This window comes from Oncorhynchus gorbuscha, linkage group LG12 (genome assembly GCF_021184085.1).
Source record: "Oncorhynchus gorbuscha isolate QuinsamMale2020 ecotype Even-year linkage group LG12, OgorEven_v1.0, whole genome shotgun sequence".
NCBI lineage: Eukaryota > Metazoa > Chordata > Actinopteri > Salmoniformes > Salmonidae > Oncorhynchus > Oncorhynchus gorbuscha.
In genome coordinates this window covers 23,907,161-23,926,060 of record NC_060184.1, presented here as the reverse complement: position 1 = coordinate 23,926,060, position 18,900 = coordinate 23,907,161, and the positions used below count along the sequence as shown (strand labels likewise).

Below are 18,900 nucleotides of genomic sequence, written 5' to 3'. Positions count from 1 at the left end.
CTTATTATTATTTTTATTTTTTACCTTGGAAAGTCAGTTAAAGAACAAATTCTTATTTTCAATGATGGCCTAGGAACAGTGGGTTAACTGCCTGTTCAGGGGCGGAACGACAGATTTGTACCTTGTCAGCTCGAGGATTCGAACTTGCAACCTGTCTGTTACTAGTCCAACGCTCTAACCACTAGGCTAACCTGACACCCCTTATAAAAAACAATCAATCAATCATAATCACTAGTTATAACTACACATGGTTGATGTTACTCGTTTATCTAGCGTGTCCTGTTTTGCATATAATTGATGCAACGCTGGGGGATGATTTAACAAAAGCACATTTGCGAAAAAAGCACAATTGTTGGACGACTGTGCCTAACCATAAACACCAATGCCTTTCTTAAAATCAATACACAGAAGTGTATATTTTTAAACCTGCATATATAGCTAAAAGAAATCCAGGTTAGCAGGCAATATTAACTAGGTAAAATTGTGTCATTTTTCTTGTTTTTTTTTATTGCACGCAGAGTCAGGGTATGTGCAACAGTTTGGGCCACCTGGCTCATTGCGAACTAATTTGCCAGAATGTACATAATTATGACATAACATTGAAGGTTGTGCAATGTAACAATAATATTTAGACTTAGGGATGTCACCCGTTAGATAAAATAACGAACGGTTCCGTATTTCACTAAAATAATAAATGTTTTGTTTTCGAAATGATAGTTTCCGGATTCGACCATATTAATGACCAAAGGCTCATATTTCTGTGTGTTATTATGTTATAATTAAGTCTGATTTGATACAGCAGTCTGACTGAGCGATGGTAGGCAGCAGCAGGCTCGTAAGCATTCATTCAAACAGCGTTTTGCCAGCAGCTCTTCGCAGGCACAACGCTGTTTATGACTTCAAGCCTATCTGCCTAATGGCTGGTGTAACCGATGTGAAATGGCTAGCTAGTTAGCTGGGTGTGCACTAATAGCGTTTCAAACGTCACTCGTGTGAGGTAGGGGGCGAGGAGAGGGACGGAAGCTATACTGTTACACTGACACTACTATAGTGCCTATAAGAACATCCAATAGTCAAAGGTATATGAAATACAAATGGTATAGAGAGAAATAGTCCTATAAATAATATATTAACTACAACCTAAAACCTCTTACCTTGGAATATTGTCTCATGTTAAAAAGAACCACCAACTTTCATATGTTCTGAGCAAGGAACTTAAACGTTAGCTTTTTTATATGGCACATATTGCACTTTTACTTCTCCAACACTTTGTTTTTGCATTATTTAAACCAAATTGAACATGTTTCATTATTTATTTGAGGCTAAATTTATTATTATTTATGTATTGTATTAGGTTAAAATAAGTGTTCATTCAGTATTGTTGTAATTGTCATTATTACAAATACATTTAAAAATCGGCTGATTAATCGGTATCGGATTTTTTGCTCCTCCAATAATTGGTATCGGCGTTGAAAAAAATCATAATTGGTCGACCTCTAGTTTCTACATGCAGCATTATCAGACACAGCATAGACTGCCGTAAGTCAGACCATATTGAATGACACACAGTCACGCTGTGTATGTGTTGATCTAGGAGATTCCAGGAGTTTACAAACTGGTTTTGGTGGTTATGCCTGTTTCCACCATTATTATGTTGTTGACCAAAACATCATGTAGTTGATCACTAAGAGCAATGACTGTGTGCGGTGCGGGTGTGTGTGTGTGTGGGTGTCTGTGCGAGTGTGACATGATTGCTCATCCCAGAGGGAGTGAAGGAAGCAGGGTCTACATCCTGTTGTTGTGGTCCTTTCTGCTCCACAGGGCTGGTTTCCTCTGTCTGCTCTACTACTGATCACATGGTATTTTCTCCCCTCATTGTCTCTCGGCTCCTCCCCTGTTTTCTCCCCTCAGATCTGCTCACATGTTTGGATAAAGGCAGCCATTTCTCAGATTTAAAATACAGGTAAGGTTGTTTCATATGTGGCTGTGTGTCTGAGACAAGTCAAATGTCTTGCTTTGAGTCCTTGGTTAACTGTAATGACAATAGATTCTTAGCTTGATTATGGGCCTTAATGAAAAATATTACCCCTTGTTATCCCTCAGCTAGTCAATTATCTAATTTCCTCAATATTCTGATATATACAGTTGAAGTCGGAAGTTTACATACACTTAGGTTGGAGTTATTAAAACTTGTTTTTCAACCCCTCCACACATTTCTAGTTAACAAACTATAGTTTTGGCAAGTCTGTTAGGACATCTACTTTGTGCATGGCACAAGTAATTTTTCAATTTTTCCATTGTTTTCAGACAGTTTATTTCACTTATAGTGAGTTAACATACACTAAGTTGACTGTGCCTTTAAACAGCTTGTAAAATTCCAGAAAATGGTGTAAGGCCTTTAGACGCTTCTGATAGGCTAATTGACATAATTTGAGTCAATTGGAGGTGACCTGTGGATGTATTTCAAGGCCTACCTTCAAACTCAGTGCCTCTTTGCTTGACATCATGGGAAAATCAATAGAAATCCGCCAAGACCTCAGAATATTATTTTTGTAGACCTCCACAACTCTGGTTCATCCTTGGGAGCAATTTTCAAACGCCTGAAGGTAACACGTTCATCTGTACAAACAGTAGTATGCAAGTGTAAACACCATGGGACCACACAGCCGTCATACCGCTCAGGAAGAAGACATGTTCTGTCTCCTAGAGATTAACGTACTTTGGTGCGAAAAGTGCAAATCAATCCCAGAACAACAGGAAGGACCTTGTGAAGATGCTGGAGGAAATTGGTACAAAAGTATCTATATCCACAGTAAAATGAGTCCTATATCGACGTAGCCTTTAACACCGCTCAGCAAGGAAGAAGCCACTGCTCCAAGACCATACTTTTTGGAGAAATGTCCTCTGGTCTGATGAAACAAAAATATAACTGTTTGGCTATAATGAACATCATTATGTTTGTGGGAAAAAGGGGCTTGCAAGCCGAAGAACACCATCCCATCTGTGAAGCACAGGGGTGGCAGCATCAGGTTGTGGGGTTGCTTTGCTGCAGGAGGGATTGGTGGACTTCACAAAATAGATTGCATCATGTGAAGGAAAATGATGTGGATATATTGAAGTAACATCTCAAGACATCAGTCAGGAAGTTAAAGCTTGGTCGCAAATGGGTCTTCCAAATGGACAACGACCCCAAGCATACTTCCAAAGTTGGTATTGAAGTGGTCATCACAAAGCCCTGACCCCAATCCTATAGACAATTTGTGGGCAGAACTAAAAATGCGTGTGCGAGCGAGGAGGCCTACAAACCTGACTCAGTTCCACCAGCTCTGTCAGGAGGAATGGGCCAAAATTCACCCAACTTATTTTACCTTTATTTAACCAGGCAAGTCAGTTAAGAACATATTCTAATTTTCAATGACGGCCTGGGAACAGTGCGTTAACTGACTGTTCAGGGGCAGAACGACAGATTTGTACCTTGTCAGCTCGGGGGTTTGAACTCGCAACCTTCCAGTTACTAGTCCATCGCTCTAACCACTAGGCTACACTGCCGCCCCAAATTATTGTGGGAAGCTTGTGGAAGACTACTCAAAATAATTCTCTTATTATTCTGACATTTCACATTCTTAAATAAAGTAGTGATCCTAACTGACCTAAGACAGGGCATTTTACTTAAATTAAATGTCAGGAATTGTGAAAAAAATGTATTTGGCTAAGGTGTATGTAAACATCTGACTTCAACTGTGTATATATACAATTTAGATTCAAGTATCTTATACGTCTTCATTAAGTCCATTTTGTCCCATTAGAGTGTAGTAATGTTGATGGTGTAAGCAGAGACCGTTTCTGGTGTGAAGTGATTACTTACCACTCTACTGAACCGTGTCCATCTGGGGAAATTGACAGGATGGGGCCAATGCGTTGTCAACAAGTGTGTTCTATTGTTGTCTGTCCTCACAGGAAGTACTGTCCGGCAGGATGCAAAGCAGTGGCAGGTGACATATCCGGGGACATTTCCCAGGGTTACAGGCATGTAAGTAAAAGTCTAGTCCTTCTCAAAGGTAGCCTATTCTGTCTTTTTTCCAGGTTTATAAAGAGGACAGATGCTGTTTGGTCTCGGTTTTTAACCACAGATGTTGCTTTGCAAAGTAGGTATTTACGAGGCATCGTTGTGTTGTTGGAAGCCTTGGCAGCAGTTCTGTCCTAACAGGTTCTAGTCCCCTGAAGCAGCCAGCCAAGCACTTGTTTGTTTACCCTTGATTACATTGTCCTGTCTTCTGTCAGAGGAACACCACTGTTCTGAGGCACCACTTGGAGCACCTCAGCCCATAGGTGCTTCAAGTAGTAGTAGGTCTGAATGGGCCCTTGTTAGGCACAGAAACAGACACACCAGAAGCTGGACGTGAGAAGTTATCCCCGGGCTAACCAGTCGTTGCTGGTGCTTTTGTCTGGCTGCTGTTGTGGAACACACATAAAGTGGTTGTGGAGGTATATTGGATGGGTCATCTGTTTATGTAACTGTGGTGCATTTTGACTCAGCAGCAGAGCTGGGCTTTGCTGTTAGGTTGCACAGGGGCAAGGCAACTGTAAAACCTGGTCCTGTTGGGCTGTGTGAGTGTTTGTGTGTAACTCGGTCTGCTTTGTCTTAGGGCTTGTGTACTGTAGAATGCTTTGGGCTCATTACACACAGTTAGAGCTAGAGATGTCTACCTCTCTTTGTAAGGCTGTTTCATTGTAATACCTGGAAATAGTAGCTAATGTGTAATACCATAAGATGTCTAACACTGAGGTGAACAGCCAAACACGCATATAGACTAAGCTCTGTGAGAAGATTCTGGTCACTGTATTCACCAAAATACTCCAGAACTGTTGTTATGCTAGTCCTCCTCTCTATGGGGCTCAGGATGCATTTCATGTGGGTCACCTGGATGGGTCAATCCCAGTGGTCATCTGGCTCTGCTACCCTGGCCAGCCCTGCATGGGGTTCAGTATCTAAAAAGAGAGAGTCTTTCCAGACCAGGGACTTTCCAAGCCTCCTGAGGTTTTGCTCTCTCTGGGGTTCGATCAGGGCTATTGAGCGGCCGCCCACCGGCCAGGCGGTCAGTGTGACAGACAGCTCCAGTCTTAGGAAGCACAGCAGGGAGCCCCAGCCCCACAACAATAGGCCTGGAGGAGCACAACAACAGAGAACTTCTCAACACTCCACCGTCTGCTGGGAAGAAGGATGAGCATCGAGGGCTTGGCGTGTGCCGAGGGCTTGGGGTGCATCCCAAATGGCACCCTATTCCCTTTATAGTGCACTACTTTTAAACAGGATCTGGTTAAAAGTAGTGCGCTATATAGGGAATAGGGTGCCATTTGGGAGAGACTTGGCCAGAGCGATTGATTAGTCCGCGCAGGCTATTGTATAGGGAGGGTTTGGTGGAGGGCCTAGATTATGAGGAGATGATGCCTGTTGAACAGAAGGTGTTTATCTGTTCACTGCACTCATTCAATAGACACACTCATTAGCATTTAGACCAACACAACAGTCTGAATGAGTTCTGGGCGGTGTGTAGTCTGGCATTAATGGTTCCTCAGAGTGTATTTATTATAACCATACAAGACCTACACATTGTGGCTATGTATTTGATACACTGTGTATCTGTAATTAATGTGGTTATCATACCATATGTCATCATTCAGTGTTAATAAGCACTAAGTGAATTAATAATTTAGCAACATATTTTGTTGATTGAAATGTCTACTTAGTTAGTGCTTTTGACCCGTGGGAAATAACAGCAGGGAAGTAAGTGACAGCAGGGAAGTAAGTGACAGCAGGGAAGTAAGTGACAGCAGGGAAGTAAGTGACAGCAGGGAAGTAAGTGACATTTTGATCGTTCCTCTCCTACTCTGTAGTATTTCACCCCCTGCTGCTAAGATGAAATAGTCCGCAGAGGTTTAGACAAGGAGGTTAACAGAGGCAGGACACATGGACAATCTCAGTTAGAACCAGAAGGTCTTTGGCTGATGTAGTCAAGCCATTATCTAGTCTATTACGCTCCTACTAGTAGCAGTAGCACCAGCCTTGAACCCAGCCCTGCTCCAGCAACAGTCCATGATTAGTCTCTAGCCATAACTCTGACTGGGGCCATCATATACAAACTACCAGAGCCTATCCATGTGCTCCACCGGCTGACAGACAGGCAGGGCAGAGTTCAATGTATTTACGGTGTGGTAGTCGGCCCACCCGGCAGTGTATAAATGATCAGAGTAATAATAATGAGACAGTTAAATCTGACCCAAGAGCAGCTATTAGTCCAGATAAGCGGAAGCCAGGCCTCTGTAAAGCAGCTCCTCAGGGCCCCAGCCACTGGCCCCCGATCTGTTCCATGGAGCTGTCGAGCAGCCTCTCCCCCTCCCTCCCACCCCCACTCAGAGGAGAATAGTGCTCACCTATAACACCTAGTCACCAGACCAGCCAGTCTGTAATGGCTTTTTACTGGGAAAGGGAGGAAATAGCTGCAGGCTTAAATTAGCCGTAACTGTTTTTAACACCTTGTCTCCATGTTGAAGTTAGATTATATATTTATTTCAGTCTTTTTCATCATGTTTGAACAACAATACTTTTTTCAGAAATTCATTTTTCACCTATATTAGTGTTTGAGTACTTGTTTCAATAGATCCTTGATGGACTTTATGGAGAATTTTATCGGCAGAGCTACGGTTCATTTTTACAGCACTCCAGTGATTGCCATGTTAATTGTAAGGCATTTCATGTTGTCTTGTGGAGGAAATGCCTGTTTTTATCCATCAAAGAGCTCCTTTTAACCTGTCCCAGACCTTCATTTCAGCAGCAGGGTGGGGCAATCTCTGAGAGGTAGGCATCTAACTATTCCAAAGGTACTGAATGTTATGTGACAAAGTACTGCTTTCCTAAGTAACGCACGACAGAGAAGTATGTTTGACATTCCTCCTACAGCTGCAATTACTGTAAATATTGACCCTGAATGCAATCACAATGTGCCTTTTTTTCCCACGTGTAAATGAAGTGTGAAGTGATTGAGAATGCATGGGGGCTTATTTTAGATTAGCGTCTACTGTGGCTCCATGTCATGAGATTATTGCCTTTTTAAAATTTGGGATGAGATGCCTGCGCTCCCACTGCTGACACAGATGAATGACTGGGAGCTGCACTGCTCTCCTATGTGCCATGTTGAAGGGAACCTCAGACATGAGAGGAATGGTGCACTGATGGAAGCAGTAGTCCAAGCTCATTCACTTTTGTTGAAAGTCCAAGTTTTATGTATGTTTTCCGTGGCCCACACTCTCATGGTGAAATGTTTTTTGAATGGTAGCACCACACACAGTTTGGCTAGCTCAGACTTCCATTACGAGGGTGTCTGGAGTTTTACACTTCTCCCACCTTCTCTGTGTTTAGCCCTGGTTGTTATCTGAGCTGTGATTGGCTGTTATAGCATATCTGTCTCTTGTTCCAGATCTCTATGATGTGTTTGTCTGTCTCTATATCACACCTGTGGTCTCTGTGGTTTCAGACCTCAGTTCTGTATGTCTAATATATTATATCTCTCTGTTGTTTCAGACGTCTGTGCTGTGTAAGGCTGCTGTCCATGCAGGGGTTATCCTGGATGAGTTAGGAGGCTGGGTATCCGTGGAGACCCACAAAGGCCTGAGTCACTACCACGCCACCAGAGCCAATGGGATCCAATCCAAAGAGTGAGTACTGGGGAATTTACAGGCCATGATTCAGAGGATGGGCAGTACAACCGCAGTAGACTTGAATGTTAGGCCTCACGTGTTGCCCTTCACAGCACTATAGGTTTCTGTAAGCAGAGGTACCAATTGGTGTCCACAAACATTAGCCACCGGTTTGGGATTGATCTTGTTTAACAGTCTGATGGAAGTTGTTGATAAGAGGAGCATAAACCTGCATGATGGGACAACTCTTATTATTAGTGTCATCTCTGCTTCGAGTCCTAAATGAATGTCTGCTGCCCCAGACCTTGGCCAGGTTTACCCAGGTAGAAACCGGAGTAATCAGGCAGGGCTAGCTTGCTAGCATTCCTGCACTGTTTCAATGATAGATTAGCTGGCTTCTCACAAATGTCAGAGACAGTCAGTCTTGCCTATGGCATTCATGGAGATTTACGATGGAGTTCTGAGGTGGGGGAAGAGAGAATACTAGTGTCCATCAGTCATAATTGACTACAGCTTGTAGTTGTATAGTCAGTTTGTATACATGTAACACAGTGATGCCTCACTAATATTATGACAGCAGAGTGAAGGCGAAGGGGCTTGAAATAATTTGATTTGATTCTTAAAGAAATGGCCATCACTCAAGCTGTCCTTAATGTTCAGTGGGGGAGGAGGATTTTGTCATTTGAAGTAATGCATGCAAACCTAACGTGATAAGTCGTTCATATCAAATAGGCTTCAGAGCCCCTAAGCCTAGCTATGTGAATGCATTGGTGCAGTGATGGCAAATCAAATTGTGACATTTTGAAATATATAGGTTAGGTTTTCAAATATTACCCTGTATTGATTTGCCCTCTACACATATCGAGCACTGCACATCAATCAATCACTTTCTAAATGTGTAAATGTGAACTCTTATTATGTGTAGCAAATACATTTTAATTGTAAGCAGTACATAAACATTTTGTCCTACTGAACCTGTGTATTAACATATTGTACACTCACATTTTCTTTATAGCCATGTAACAACATTGCATGAGCTTTGCAAACATATTCTATACAAAGGAAACATGCATGGGGTCGTTACACATTTTCTTCATTGCATTCACTGGCTGAAAATGCACTGCTGAATTGAATATGTTCAGCTCCTGAAAGAACTTTCTTCTGAAAAAGAGCTGTGTTATAAATGGACAACCCCAGCCTAATACAAGTCTAATTCTCCAAAGACTTGGCCTTTGCTGAAGGGGATGAATACTTGGGTTGTGTTAGAACATGAAGTTAACTAACACTCCAACAGTATGTATAAAATGCAGCAAGGATTGGATGCTGTTAAGCCGTTGTGATGATACAAGTTTGATTTAACTTGACTTCCTAATTGGATTCTGCTGGATTAAGACATGAACAATATTTACACTGACAATGCACCATGCTTCCCACTACCCAGGATGGCTGACCTTGATGATGTCACAGTCCCCTCACCCAGTCTCTGTCCAATTTGGAAGAAAGGATCAATATCTGGTTTGATAATGACTCTGTTATTGGAAATGGATCAGCTCAAACCGAGATGGATACCTGTGTATGTTTTTATTCATGTTGTAGTAGGAACCCTTTCTTTTCGACTGTTAGATAATAGATTATTTCGACACTACCAGGTGCAGGTGAAAGTCAGTACCCACGTTAAAGTGTTTGATCATTTGTACTTTGACACACCTCTTATCGCCCATAAATATCATTTAACCACCACGTCTGCTTTTCTGAACTGTTCAAAGAAAAAAAAATCTGATCCAGGAAGCTGGTGAAAATGATAGATTGTTGAGTGATGGTGGAGAAATATAAAATTCTCCTAACTAGCCACTGTAATTAACACCAATCGTGGTGTCTTAATGTGTTCAGGTTTATCCCCCAGCTATAGGGCACTAGGAGAGAAGAGACTACACAGGGAAGGGCCATAGGAAACAAAGCACAGGGTTCTTGGTGAAGGCTGATTTGTGAAGAGAAATAGGGGGAGGCACAATCTGGTGATGCTTCTTTGTGGCCACAATGGGTGATCCTCCACAATGGCAGGCCCTCAATCTATCACTGTAATTGTAATCGTTGAAGCTAACGGTCCGCCATTGATGGATATTATTTTTCTTCTTCCAGCGGCTCTTTGTCCGAAGCGCTCTTCACGTTCCTCATTAATGGTAACATTTGTTTTGTTCTCTTTCTCTACTGTTTTTATGCTCTTAAATTGTTGTTTATCAAACTACAGTTTCTTAGGCCATTGTTTTTATCACGTAATAAAATGTGCTGCATTTTCACCAGGAAGGAAGGTATCAAAGCCTACCACTTACTAAATTAAACATTTTATGCCAGGATTTCTGATGACTTACTGATAGTTGTTGAAAAAGGAAGTAATTGACAGTCAAACGGGGTAAAAGATCTGGTTTGGAAAATGATAGCTGGTGTCGTCACACCTTATCTTGGTGTGAAGCGTGGGAACCCTGTATCTCTTGTCTGTGTGATATTTTCATACAGCTGTTTGCATTCTGGCACAGTTTCATCCAGTCAGTCGGCTATAACTGTGGAGGTTCTGGCTATCTATATCACAGGCAGGCAGGCCTGGGAAAGCTCACAAATCTACTGTTGGTGTCACAGTACAGATGTGTTCAGACACTTGACGGTACAACAGCTGTGTCAGAAGACAGACTGCACTTATTAGGCTTATTTACTCTCAGTTACTCTGGACAAGAATACACATTTTCAAATACTGTAAGTCGTGATGTAAAATGTGTCTCATTCCCAATTTATAGTTGTCATGTTTCTTGTAGACACTCTCACTCTCTTTGCTCTCCGATCAACTTAGACAGCATTAATGCTCACATGACAAATTGACAAATGATGCCATGACATGTCTGACATGTACTGTATGTTCCCTAGTCTGGACTTTTCAGGACCTCATCAACACTGTCGATGTCCCACGCTTTAATTAAGACTAGCTCCTTATTGACTTTCCTCAAAGCTTCACTCTCTCATTATGTTGGAATGGTGAGGAGGACAAGAGTCATATCCTCTTTACATAGGGTTTTAGTTGGTTGCAGAGTTAACAGGTTTAGTCAGACTTGTTGCTCCTGGGACTGTTCTGGCAGGATATCTCCTGTGGGGACGATGTCGTCGATGCACTTATTAATGAAGCCGGTGACTGATGTGGTAAACTCCTCAATGCCATCAGATGAGTCCCGGAACATATTCCAGTCTTTGCTAGCACATCAATCCTGCAGCATAGCATTCGCTGATACTTCCTGTTTGGGTTTTTGTTTGAAAGCAGGAATCGGGAGAATAAAGTTATGGTCAGATTTGCCAAATGGAGGGTGAGCGAGAGCTTTGTTTGTATCTCTGTGTGGAGTAAAGGTGATCTAGAGGTTTTTTTTGCCTCTAGTTGCACAGGTGACAGAAATGAGGGTAAATGGATTTTAGTTTTCCTGCATTAAATCACTGGCCACTAGGAGCGATTTTCTTGTTTGTCTATGGTCCTATACAGCTTGTTGAGTGTGGTCTTAGTGCCAACAACGGTTTGTGGTGGTAAATAAACAACTATGAAAAATCTGGATGAAAACTCTCTTGGTGAATAGTATGGTTTACAGCCTATCATGAGGTATTCTAACTCATGTGAGCAGAACATTGAGACTTCCTTAATATTAGAGATTGAACACCAGCTGTTGTTGACAAAGAGACACACTCCACCCCTCTTGAGCGTACCCAATGCTGCCGTTCTGTTCTGCTGGTGCATAGAAAAAAAGAGCTAGAATATTATCCATGTTCTTGTTCCGCCAAGTTTCCGAGAAACATAGTATATTACAGTTCTTCAGATCCCCTTGATAGGACTCTCGAACAGAGCTCTTCCCGTTTGTTCTCCAGTGATTATACATTTGCCAATAGAACAGAGGGCAGAGGAAGTAGTGGTAAAATCTTATTCAGTTAGAGCAGCAGAATTGTTGTTATTTACTTTTTCTTCTGTTGTTGTTTTCTAGACTGTAAGAACCAGTCAGTGTTGCAGCATGTGTCTGTTAGTGCCAGTTCGTGGGGAGAAGCGATGGGTTGTCAGTCTGATTGGGCGCCCAACAGCTCCCAGGCTGACCCAGGATCAAGGGGCTGCACCTGGGCTGCAGATCAGAACGACAGCCTACAGTGGCTCCAGCTGGACCTGGGGGAGAAGAAAAGGATCACAGGTGAGATAAGAGCCCTACTTAGGGGAACATGCTCTCAAACATAAAGCTTCCAAAACTCCTCTCTACCTGACTCTACAAATAGAAGCTAAGTAGCACTGACTTTTTCTTCAGGGCTTATTCATTTATTTGGATCCCCCATATTGCTGTACTTACAGTGCCTTCAGAAAGTATTCACACCCCTTGACATTTTCCACATTGATTAAATTGAGATTTGTTGGGCCACTGGCCTACACACAACCCTGTAATGTCAAAGTGGAATTATGTTTTTTGAAATGTTTACAAATTAATTACAAATTAAAAGCTGAAATGTATTCAACCCCTTTGTAATGGCAAGCCTAAATAAGTTCAAGAGTAAAAATGTGCTTAACAAGTCACGTATTAAGTTACATGTACTCACTCTGTGTGCCACATACAATTATCTGTAAGTCCCCTCAGTCGAACAATGAATTCCAAACATAGATTGAACCACAAAGACCAGGGAGGTTTTCCAATGCCTCGCAAAGAACGGCACCTATTGTTAGATGAGTAAAAATAAAAAAGCCGACATTGAATATCCCTTTGATCATGATGAAGTTATTAATTACACTTTGGATAGTGTATCAATACATCCAGTCACTACAAATATATGGGCATCCTTCCTTAGTCAGTTGCCAGAGAGGAAGGAAACCGCTTAGGGATTTCACCATGAGGAGTTAAAAGGTTGTGATAGGAGAAAAGTGAGGATGGATCAACGACATTGTAGTTACTCCACAATACTAACCTAATAGACAGAGTGAAAAGACGGAAGCCTGTAAAGAATAAAAATATTTCAAAACATGAATCCTGTTTGCAACCCGGCACTAAAGTAAAAGTGCATCAAATATGGCAAAGCAATTCACTTGTCCTGAATACAAAGTGTCATGTTAGGGTCAAATCCAATACAACACATTACTGAGTACCTCTCTCTATATTTTCAAGCATAGTGGTGGCTTTATCATGTTATAGGTATGCATGTAATCGTTAAAGACTGGGGAGTTTTTCTGGATTTAAAAGAAATGGAATGGAGCTAAGCACAGGAAAAATCCTATATGAAAACCTGGCTCAGCCTGCTTTCCATCAGACATTGGGAGATGAATTCACCTTTCAGCAGGATAGTAACCTAAAACACACGGCCAAATCTATCAAATTTTCAATCAAATGTGTTTATGAAGTCCTTTTTACATCAGCAGATGTCACAAAGTGCTATACAGAAATACAGCCTAAAACCTCAAACAGCAAGCGATTATAAGGGTACATGGCCATTTAAGGCCAGATTGTTCTTCAAGAGGTTCAAACGTTCATAGATGACCCACAGGGTCAAATAATAATCACAGTGGTGGTAGAGGGTGCAACAGGTCAGTACCTCAGTAAATGTAAATGTCATTTGGCTTTTCATAGCCAAGCATTCAGAGGTCGAGACAGCAGGTGCGGTAGAGAGAGAGAGTCGAAAACAGCAGGTCCGGGACATGGTAGCACATCCAGTGAACAGGTCAGGGTTTCCTAGCCGCAGGCAGAACAGTTGAAACTGGAGCAGCAGCACAACCAGGTGGACTGGGGACAACCAGGAGTCTTCAGGCCAGGTAGTCCTTAGGCCTCCGGAAGGGGATGTAGAGTGAGAGAATAAGAGGGAGCGTATTCACACAAGACACCAGATAGGACAGGAGAATTACACCACATAACAGACTGACCCTAGCCCCTCGGCACATAGATTATTCCAGCATAGTGATAGAGGAATTCTAAATTCCTATGTATTTTGTAGCCAAAACCAAATTCGCACTCGTTTCTAGTTCATTAATGAGGTGTAAGTTCATTAATTATGCATGAAGTAGATCGAGACCAGTCTTAAAAGCCAGGTAAACAGCGTTTATTTCAAGTGAGTACTGCCACATACACATATTTCCACAGGTTATAAACTGAAAATGACGTCAGCGTTTTCTAAACGTTCTATCTATTTCACAAGTAGAGGGGCCCTCTAGCTCTCGAGCCTTCGCGTTATCAGCACGAAGTCAAGGCCAGTCAGTATAAATCAACATTCTAGACAATCTGGAGATGGGCCGTTCCCGCCACCTGGAGATTTGTACAACTGAATGAACTAAGGAACAGACCTTCATTGTTACTAAACTCCTGACTACATTATATACAATTGGGAATGGGAGCAAGAGAGAAAATTCACATGTACAGTACATTATAGCATTTGGACTAATCAGTTCTGATTGGAATGTATACATAATTAGTCATTTCAACCATAATTTCCTCTAACACATAGACACTGGAGACTGAGACAGGGGTGGGTCGGGGGACACTGGCCCCATCCGACGATACCCCTAGACAGGGCCAACCAAGCAGGATATAACACCACCCACTTTGCGAAAGCACAGCCCCCACACCGCTAGAGGGATATCAACAGACCACCAACTTACTACCCTGAGACAAGACTGAGTATAGCCCACGAAGATCTCCTCCACAGCACCGGGGGGGGGGGGGGCAAAACCAGACAGGAAGAGCACGTCTGTGACTCAACCCACTCAAGTGACGCACCTCTCTTAGGAACGGCATGGAAGAGCACTAGTAAGCCAGTGACTCAGCCCCCCGTAGTAGGGTCAGAGGCAGAGAATCCCAGTAGAGAGAGGGGAGCCAGCCAGGCAGAGACAGCTAGGGCAGCTCTTTGCTCCAGTGCCTTGCCGCTCACCTTCGCACCTCTGGGCCAGACTACACTCAATCATATGACCTACTGAAGAGATGAGTCTTCAATTAAAATTTAAAGGTTGAGACCGAGTCTGCATCTCTCACATGGATAGGCAGATCATTCCATTAAAATGTAAATCTATAGGAAAAAGCCCTGCCTCCAGCTGTTTGCTTAGAAATTCTAGGGACAATAATAAGGCTTGCATCTTGTGACCATATCATACGTGTAGGTATGTACGGCAGAACTAAATCCGAGAGATAGGTAGGAGCAAGAACATGTAATGCTTTTTAGGTTAGCTGTAAAACCTTGAAATCAGCCCTAGCCTTAACAGGAAGCCAATATAGAGAGGCTAGTACTGGAGTAATATGATCACATTTTGGGGTTCTAGTTAGTGCTTTATCCGGATAGCCGGAGAGTAGAGCATTGCAGTAGTCTAAACGAGAAGTACTATCCGTCATCCATCAATCATTTGCTCCTATTTCAGTCTCATTCTGAACGTCGTAATATCCTGTAAAACCTGCACGAACCCTAGTCTCCATGATGAATCAGTTTACACAAATTGGCTTAAATTATTTATTTACTAACTAATGAAATAATCCCACAGAAATAAATACACACACACAGGATAGATTATACACTGATTATTAACATGATGTAATGAAAAGTCCCTAGTGGACTAACTCAATATGACGGCTGGTTACACAATGAAAGGGGGTGGGGAACGAAAGAGCGGTAGAAGGAGAGACAAATGAATTCAACTATTGTACATACAGTTGAATAATACGCTCATTGTAAATATGGATATTTAGCACCCTAACAAACACTCATTCAGATTTAGAAAAGCAATGTACATATTTATGCTTGTATGTCTTTGTCGTCTCTCTCTCTTAAAACCGCCCGGGTCCATTTTCTGCGGAGTCAGTCGACAGAAAGTCTCTGGTTGTGTAAGTCTCTGGTTGTCCACCAGAGGTAACCATATCCTTTGTAGTTGTAGCTTCTTGGTCTAAGAGTGTCTGTTAGAACGGATCTTCCTTAGGTGTACTACGCGGTGTTCAGCGGGCCTTGTCCTTCACTCAGTTTGTTTAGAATAAATACCACCCGTAGTGGTATCACCACCTATATTGGTGAGAGGAAATTGTTCTTTGTCTCTTGTCTTTGGTAAAGTTTCTGAGGCTATCAGTGCATAAACAGCTGCAGACTGAATGTTGCTGTGTAGTCTTCTGCAATAGAGAGTTTCAGAGGGTATTACGATATAAACCAGTTCGTAACATATTCAGCTCACGCTGCACATATACTGGTCTTTAGTTTTAAACCATTTCCCAGCAGTGTAGCCACCGCTCAACGCTGTCTGGTCTCTATAGATTCCAACCAATTCAACATGTGGATGATCCTCACATTCTAGTGTAAATTTCATTAGGAGTCCTTGTATAAACACTTTGGGGGAAAAGGGTTGTTCCCTATTTTGGCATAATGTCTGTGCTCACGTAAGCATGGTTACTGACTGGGTAAAACTTTGCAGGAAAAACAATTATCTAATTCACATTTAGTCTCACATATAGTCATTTAGTCTTCTCACAAATAGTTTAAAATTTAATCATATAAGTTGCACAACATTTAGTTGTAAATCTGATAACTGGGACGTATACATTTATAGAGTTACCGTTATTTGGTTCAACTGCCCTTAATGATATCACAAAACAACAACTTATTTGACATGATTATTGTTTAGAGCCCCACCAACCATTTTCCACATTATTTATGTTACAAATATTGTTTCAATGTCCAACCTTTTGATGTTAAAGCTTCGGACAAATGTCTATCTGTTGTAACACTCAGACATTCCATTCTCAATACTGCAGAGCCCAAAGACAGTTTCTGCAAGGTATTCATGATCCAGTTGTTAAGTCATAAAACCAGGCTAAATTCATCCCTCTCCCACCCTGCGGAAGAGGGCGCTGTAGAGCTGACCCACTGTAACCTGATCCTTCGGATCCTCATAGGAGAGTCATGACACTTTATTACTTCCACTTTTAGTGAGTTTGGTACACATCCGGTGGATAGGGAGCCATTTATTATGTTCAACATAGGAGGGCCAAGCACAAGAAGCAGCTATTTCAGTAGTTTCATTGGAATAGGGTCCAGAATGCAGCTTGACGGTTTAGAGGCCATGACTATTTTCATGAATGTCTCAAGAGATACATGATTAAAAAACTTGAGTGTCTCCATTGATCCTAGGTCCTGACAGTTCTGTGCAGACTCAGAACAACTTAGCTTTGGAGAAATACGCAAATTCAAAGTGGTCCGTAGTTTGCTTTCTAATGATCATGATCTTTTCTTCGAAGAAGTTCATGAATTTATCACTGCTGAAGTGAAAGCAATCCTCTCTTGTTGAATGCTGCTTTTTAGTTAGCTTTGTGACAGTATCAAACATACATTTTTGGATTGTTCTTATTCTCTTCAATTAGGTTGGAAAAATAGGATGATCGAGCAGAAGTGATGGCTTTTTAATATTGCGCGGTACTGTCTTTCCAAGCTAGTCAGAAAACTTCCAGTTTGGTGGAGCGTCATTTCCGTTCCAATTTTCTGGAAGTTTCCTTCAGGGCTCGGGTATTGTCTGTATACCAGGGAGCAAATTTCTTGTGACAAATGTTTTTTGTTTTAAGGTGTTACACAAGGTTAAATAAAGATCCTCGGTTAGGTGGTTAACTTCGTACGGATGAAATCCCGTTAACAGGATCAATTTGACAACAGCCAGTGAAAGTGCAGGGCGCCAAATTCAAACAACAGAAATCTCATAATTAAAATTCCTCAAACATACAAGTATTATACACCATTTTAAAGATGAACGTGTTGTTAATCCCACCAGTGTTCGATTTTCAAAAAGGCTTTACGACGAAAGCATACCGTGGCTTAGTTGAGCGGGGAAAAAACGAAGACGTTGATAAATATATTAAAAGTAAAAACCGAAGAGTTTGGCAGATAGCCAAGTACCAACATACTGCACAACAGCACGGCAACAAATCTGGAAATTGAAAGGGGGGAGGGGCTTTACCTCTTAGTGCCTTCCCTCCAGGTCCTGACATCTCAGATAAATACTGTCTGTGTCTGAAATGGCACCCTATTCCTCATTCACTTTTGACCAGAGCCCTATGGCGCACTAAATAGGGAATAGGGTGCCATAAGGGAAGTCCGGCACTGTCTATTCTTTATCCCCGCGGACGGAGGGACAAAGAGGAGGAGAAGTCCATTTGTTCCAACCATTCTTAGCAGTGTGTAAACTATTTTCTTTCTACTCTGGAGTTCCTTACCAAGATGACAGGGAATGTTCCTGAGTGGCCAAGTTATAGTTTTTACTTAAATCTGCTTGAAATTCTATGGAAAGACCTGCAAATGGTTGTCTAGCAGTGAGCAACAAGCAATTTGACAGAGCTTGAAGAATTTGTATGTGAATTAATAGTTTCTGAAGGCACTGTACCTTTTAGTTTACCAGGCTAGGCTTATTTTAAGGTGTTTTTCACATCTGGAATTTTGAGATTTGGTTGTAGCCTACTGGTACAGATTTCCACCGTTGCCAATCTCTCTCTCCTGATGAATGTCAATCCCTTGTTACTGGGCCTGCTCAATGCTCAGCATACTGTTAACATTACAGTTAACTGTAATAAAATAGGAGCCTTGGTGTTCTTGGCCAAGTCTTATAGGATCAATGGCAATTTCCTCCCCCCGTGGCATCAATTAAAAACAGGCGTTTAGATTTAACCCTCTCCTGCCTGGCTGTTTCCCCCCCCCCATTAGTAGCCGTCTTTAGAGGATGGTAATAGGATTAAGGCTACACACACACACACACACACACACACACACACACACACACACACACACACACACACACACACACACACACACACACACACACACACACACACACACACACACACACACACACACACACACACACACACACACACACACACATCTGTCGGAAAAAGCTGAGAAGGAATAGATTGAGATCTGATCCAGGGGGTTGTTTAAAGGGGGTAATTTCTCTTATAAATGGGCCTTTCTTTTGATTTAACTCTGGATGGCTCACCACTGCAAAACTGTAGCACATGTGTACACACGCACACACGCAGACACACACACACGCAGACACACACACACACGCAGACACACACACACACACAGACACAAACACACACAGCATTAGACCAGTAATCTAATGTATTAGACCAGTTCTCAGTAACGCATGAAGGGAGAGAATGCCCCTCTGTGCTGCTGCTCCTCCACAAACAAGAAAGTGAC

At 42.1% G+C, this 18,900-nt stretch overlaps 1 protein-coding gene across 1 annotated transcript in view; it reads left to right on the top strand.

The window, feature by feature from the left end:
• LOC123990737 (discoidin, CUB and LCCL domain-containing protein 1-like) overlaps window positions 1-18,900 on the top strand; it is a 44,288-nt gene that overhangs the window by 10,396 nt on the left and 14,992 nt on the right. Inside the window, exons 4-8 of the mRNA XM_046291558.1 lie at window positions 1,912-1,963; window positions 3,958-4,030; window positions 7,580-7,713; window positions 9,835-9,875; window positions 11,703-11,900. Coding sequence (XP_046147514.1) covers window positions 1,912-1,963; window positions 3,958-4,030; window positions 7,580-7,713; window positions 9,835-9,875; window positions 11,703-11,900 — 498 coding nt within the window. The remainder of the gene's footprint in view (window positions 1-1,911; window positions 1,964-3,957; window positions 4,031-7,579; window positions 7,714-9,834; window positions 9,876-11,702; window positions 11,901-18,900) is intronic.